Genomic DNA, 6,045 nt, shown 5'->3' on the forward strand with positions numbered 1-6,045 from the left:
CCTATGCGCGCGCGCGCACACACACACACACACACACACACACACACTCCACAAACGCCACCACCGCACTACCCCATGCAAAATCTTCTCCGGCCCCAATCCACACACGCATCCTGCCAGGTGGGCCTGCTGGGCCCCGACGGCAAGGACCTCCCCCTGAGGCTCAAGGGCGGCAGCGGCGACCTGGGCACCACCACGGTGCTGCGCTGCGACAAGGCCACCAACACGTTCGTGTTCGAGGGTGCGGGCGCCTCCTCTGCGCGCGCCCCGGCCTCCATTGCTGCACCCCAGGAAACGCGCCGCTCCGCCCCTGCTGAGACATCGCGTGTTCTTGTCCGGCGCGATTTTGGGCCGAGGAAGGATCCAATGTAACAGCGACCGCCTCGGCCCTGCCAACGGCGCGGCCGCCCCTTGCCGTGCAGCCGCGCTCTGTCGCCCGACGCTCCGTCAACCCCCCAATTCAACGCGCGCGCCCAGGCGTGGCCTCCGAGCCCGTGCCCAGCCTGCTGCGCGACTTCTCTGCGCCCGTCAAGATGGTGGTGGAGGGCCAGAGTGACGAGCAGCTGGTGTTCCTCTTCGCCAACGACAGCGACGAGTTCAACAGGTGGGGGTGTGGGTGGGTGGGTGTGGTGGGTGTGTTTATGTGTGTGCATGTTTGTGTGTGCGTGTGTGTGTGTGTGTGTGTGTGTGTGCGCGCGTGCGTGTGCGTGTGTAGGGGGGCATCAAAATGCTTATTCTCGTACATGGGAGAGTTTGTTCCTGGCAGTGATGGGGGCGGCGAGTTGTACGGGTTGGGGGGGGAACATCACGATAGCGACGACTTCAACAGGTGGGGGGCGGGGCGCGGTCGATTTCGTTTTGCGGGGGTGGGCGTCCTGGCAGTGAAGGCATACCAGCTTATGCCGTGTGAGAGGTGACGAGCAGTCACCTTGCCTTTGAGGCGTCTCGGGCGGCCTGGGCGGGGTCTTGATTCCGGGTCTTCATTGCTGCATTGGTTGTAAGTGATCACTATGATAACAAGGTCGGGCACAAGCGTGACGTTTTTGGGGGGTTGTGGGCAGGTGGGGTCTTCATTTGGGCCGGGGGGTCACTTCCGGGGTGATTATGGGGTTGGGCACAAAGGCCACGCGTCCAACAGGTGGTGCGGAGGGCCATGCCTGGGCGCGGACGCTGCTCGCTGTCGATGCACTGAAGCAGCGTCCGCTAGTTCGGGGATCGGCCGTTGCAACGCTCACAAGATTGCGCAAACTCTGAAAAGTTGCGAGAGGCTCGGGGGCCACGCTTGGTGGGGGCGAACAATCCCTCAGCGGCAGGCTCGAGGGACCTTTTTCACTCTCGCGCGCCCGCCCCAAGCTCGCCATAGCCTGCCCCAAGCTCGCCTCAAGTTCGGGCACAGCCCATTTCGCTGCGCAATATTGATGCAGCCGAGGGCGCGGGCGGGGCCGGCCGGGGTCAGGCCCAGATTGACCCGACCCGGGCCGCATCCGCGCCCCACCGCCCAACTATCATCTCGCTGCAGCACAGGAGGATTTGCAGGTTTCTATTGTGCTGTGTTCCATGCTTGGGATCCAACCTGAGCCAATTTTGAGGATTGTTCGGAGTGTGGGGGCTGCGCTATGTGGGGCGGATCCCTGAGCGCCATAAAGGGGAGCTGCGGGCTCCAGGGCACTGCTATTGGCTTGATTTGCGGCGCAAACACAAAGCCAGCATTCTGCGCCGCCACGCTGGCCTTGAGTTTGCGCGCGGCGTCGGGGAGGGCCGCAGCTCGCGCCTGCGCAACGCAGTCGGGGGCGGGCGAGGCGTGGGGCCGGTCGGGGGTCATGCGTTTGGGGTCAGCTCGCCCCGGGCCCGCGCCTCGACACCGCGACGCCCGCCCCGCGCCCATCAAAGGCGCGGCTGACGGCGCCCCGGCTCTGCGATGCGGTCCAGCGCGTCACTTGGGGTTTCGGATCGAGGGTATCGGGCCGCGGGTTTCGGGGCCTGGGGGTTGTGTTGCACGCGCCGCCGGCAGCGGCGAGGGGGGTCCCTCGTGGACAGTGAGAATCCCGGGCCACCAAATGGTGGCGCGCCGCTGGCCCAAACGGCCAGATGCGGTCGCTGCGCGCGGCCAGGCCGCAACACGTGCGGCCGTCCGCCCACCCCCTCTGCGTGATCAGCAGTAGAGCTATCCTCACGTGGGGGGGCGCCGGGGCAGACCGCGCAGCAGAGCGGTAGCCCAGGGGTCAACAGGGCACCACGCTTCCGGCTTTTTCTGCAATTCCCCGCCTGGCGGCACCGCAACACGCGGCCGCGCGGCGCCGTGCTGGCGGCAAACCGGGCGCGCGTCTCCGCGGCGCAACCCTGGAGGAGTGCAGGCGATGGGGGCGGGCTTTTTTTCACCAAGGGTCCAGGGGTGTTGTCCAGGGGCGCCGCCCCTGAGCCCTCGTCTTGCGGCCCGCTGCTCGGCACCTCGCCGGGCCGGCTGGGCATGGACGCGGTGTCCGACCGAGCCGGCCCCCTGCGATCCGCCGGGCGCGGGCCCCAGTGAGGGTGTGCCGGGTGCTGTGGGGTTCTGCGGTCTAGCGCACTTCGAGCCGTCTGTTGTCGCGGGCTGGCGTGGGCGTTGTCTCCACTGTTTCTTAGGGGGGGGGGGACGGGCTGGCGCCCTGCGCCGCGCAGGAGGGGATGGTGGGGAGGGGTGCGCGCTGCGCTGACAGGGCCCCGGGGGATTGAGAAGCTCACCGCGCGCGCGAGCCGCGCCCCTTTCGCGCCGCTGTCTGTGTGGCGGCCGCCCCGCCGCGCCTTCGGCACCCGCGCGCCGTGTGCGGCGTGCCTCGCTTGGATCTGCTGCGTCACGCCGCATCGCAAGCAAGCGGGTTGGCGTTGGGCGCAAGGTTGCGGTCCTGCCATCGTTGGAACCGCTCGTAAAACAATCCACAGAGTTGCGCGGGCCCCCCCCTTCAAGGCGGAGGAGGCCAGCCGCGCAAGCCAGCCGTGCGCCGGCCGCGCTCCGCGTGGGCTTTGTCGCGGCCTCGAGCGCTGCCCCCTGGGTTGCCGCTTTGCGTCAGATGCAGGGCCGGCGGCGAGCCTTCCCCCGCTGCGCCTCCGCGCTGACGGGGCGTCCCAGCCGGGAGCGCGGCGCGCCCGGCCGCCGGCCGCGCCCCCTGCGGGAGAGGAGGGTTCGCTCTGGCAGGACAGCCCCGGCCCAACCCCCCTTCCTGCAGGGGAGCGTGGATTGCGGGGCTGCCCGGCCGCCCTGCTTCTTGTTGTCCTTGGCATTGCACTGCTGCGGCGTTGGGAGGCTGCACGGTGCTGCGTCGCGCAGGCTCTGGCGCGCTCCTTTGTTGCTGCTTCAACCAAATACCGGTAGAAAAACGCTGGCAGGGCGCGCCGCCCCCGAGGGGCCCCGCGCAAAACGGTCGGCCCCGCCGCCTCGCGCACTGCCGCACGCGCCGCCGCTGCCACGGCCCCGCAGGGGCGCGGGCTCGCCCGCGGGGCGCCGCCGCTCCCCTCTCCCCGGGGGATTGGAGGGCGGCTGCTTTTGGGGGTGCAAGCTGGGGTCGTGCGGGGCGGCCGGGGTCTTTCAAACGTGGGATCTCACAGACCCTGGCTGCCAGCCCGGCCCCCCAACAGTGGCGCAGTGCGGCCGTTGGGCTGGCTGGCGGTGCCCTCTGCGGCTGACTGATGGGGGCCGCGCACCTGCTGCCACCAACCCCAAGCCCAACTCGAGTTAAGGGCGCAATGGATGGATTTTATGCACAACTGTTAAAATTAGGGTTCAAGGCATCCCGGGTCAGAGGCGGCGGCGCTCATCATGCCCTGCAGCTGGGTCCCGCCCTGCGTCACCGACGCCGGCCCAGAGCCGCACGCGTGCGCAGCTTGTTTTGACTGACATGCCCTCTGGTCCGCCCGCCCAACGTTTGTCGAGTCACAGCGGAGAACGGCGCGCCCAGCCATACCGGCTGCGCGAGGGCGGGGGGCACTTGGTTTAGCACCCTCCCGCTGCGACGTCCCCTGTTTAGAGCAAAACCCCCCTGCGCTCAGACCCCCCGTCACCAACCGTCGCACACACGTCGTTCAATCGTATGTTTCCGTTTTTTTGTAATTCTATGTCTCAACCTGGCTTCGAAGGACTGACCTAAAATGTTTGATCCCCCAAACCGCCCCCGCCCCCAGGTGGGACGCGGGCCAGCGCCTGGCCACCAAGCTGATCCTCGAGCTCTACGCAGCCGCGGCGCGCGCCAACGCCGACAGCGCGAGCGCCGCGTCGGTCGCGGCGGCCGCCGACGCTGCGGGCGGCGTGAGCCCGGCGCTGGTGGGGGCGTTCAGGGCGGTGCTCACGGCAACAGACATCGACGGCAGCTACAAGGTGGGGGCGGCGCGTGACCTCGGTTCTGTTTTTGACTGTGATTTCTGTCCTTTTTTTCTGGATTGTACAATGCTGTTTTTCTCACGGCACATTTCAACTTTTTCCATGTCTTTGTTTCCTGCACCGTGGGGCGACACAAACCTGTATTGTGGTGGGAATGGACGGGGCGGCGAGCAGTCGCGGGTGATGGGTGGGCGATCGCGTGGCACCCCTTTGCTGGTGCAGGAGGGCCGGCTTTGCGTGGATTATGCGGATCGAACAAGCCGGCCCCCCCGCCAGTTGACATCAGCGCGGTCTGAGGATGTGCGTGGCCGGCGCCCCTCGCGCCCACTCGGAGTGGTCCATCCACAGGGCCTCTGCCGCCCAACCGCGTGAGACCCTGCGACCCCCCCCCCCTCCCCCCACACACACCATCCCTCGCACGAACCTCTCTGCCTATCTCCCCCAGCCAAACGAAGCCGCCAGCACCCGCACCCCCTAGCCCTCTACCCCCCTCAAAGCGCCTGCCTGCCACTCAATCAACCTGCAATTTTGCCAACCAAGCTCCCACTGCCACGACCCGTACCCCCAAATAAGAAATCCAACCCTCACCACCCACACATGCATCTGTGCGCCTGGCACTCTGTCGACCGCACCCACCCCCCCAACCGTCCAAATCACGCAGGCCATGGCTGTGACCCTGCCGAGTGTGTCGGAGATCGTTGACGCCATCCCCCAGGCAGACCCAGTGCTGGCTTACCAGGTGGGGGGGTGGGGCCTGCTGTACCAATGTTTGATACTCTATACAGTTGCGCCAATGCAGGCAGTGTTCGTGTGGGGTTGTTCGGCTTTGGATGGCCCGATGTGCGCCGGATTTTGGGGTGTGGCTGGGGGCTGTGCCGGGGGCAGCTTTGCAGGCGGCCGGGGCTGATCTGGTCTGGTTGGTGTCATGTGTGTGGCGCGGCTGCTTGTTTTGTGGGTGAAGACACGGGCACGTTTTGAGGGAGGGGGTGGACGGGCGAACGTCCGGGCAGCCCGTCGCCAGTCCACAGTTCCAGGGCGGGACAATTGCGGTGCGAGACACCGATTTGGGGTGCACACTCAGCACCGCTTTGTCTTCGCCCCGGCCCGGTGCCTCGGGGACCCCACAACCCCCACCACACTCGAGCCGCCACTCCAAAACTCAACTTCGCTGTGAAACCCCCCTGCAAATTGCCTAGTAGCAAAACCTACAGGTTTTGCCTGATTTCGGCCCGCTTTGGGTGGGAAACCCCAAAAAGTACAGAAACCGTCCCCATTCGAACCCCCGCCACGGCCAGGTCCGCCACTACGTGAACGCGCGCCTCGCGTCTGCCCTCCGCCCCGAGCTCGAGGCGCTCGTCGCGGCCAACGACGACGACCCCGCGGCGCCGTTTGTGTTTGACGCGTCCAGCGCGGCGCGGCGCGCGGCCAAGAACAAGGCGCTGGGGCTGCTGAGCTTCCTGGAGGACGAGGCTGTGACGGCGGACCTGCTGAAGCGGTGAGAGGCGGGATTTTGCTGGTTTATTCTTGTGCGTTCGAGGCGGCTTGTATGCGGCTTTGGGCGCGTGCCGCTTGGATAAAGAATGAGTGCATGCTTTGGGGGTGTTTGTGGGGGGGGGACTCCCCCCTTCTGAAAACAAACTTCAGAACGCACCTCCCACCTTCCCCCCAACAACCCCAACCCCCCACCCCCGCAC

General features: G+C 66.9%; 1 protein-coding gene across 1 annotated transcript; it reads left to right on the forward strand.

Moving 5' to 3' along the window:
- Nucleotides 1-75: 75 nt before the first annotated feature.
- MNEG_13042 (aminopeptidase N) lies at nt 76-5,850 on the forward strand (the record flags this gene model as incomplete). Its single annotated transcript, XM_014038486.1, has 5 exons — nt 76-241; nt 478-604; nt 4,156-4,348; nt 5,013-5,090; nt 5,647-5,850. 5 exons carry the CDS (start codon nt 76-78, stop codon nt 5,848-5,850), a joined length of 768 nt encoding a protein of 255 aa, XP_013893940.1.
- Between the last annotated feature and the right edge of the window lie 195 nt (nt 5,851-6,045).

Source organism: Monoraphidium neglectum (genome assembly GCF_000611645.1).
Source record: "Monoraphidium neglectum strain SAG 48.87 unplaced genomic scaffold scaffold03591, whole genome shotgun sequence".
Classification (NCBI taxonomy): domain Eukaryota; kingdom Viridiplantae; phylum Chlorophyta; class Chlorophyceae; order Sphaeropleales; family Selenastraceae; genus Monoraphidium; species Monoraphidium neglectum.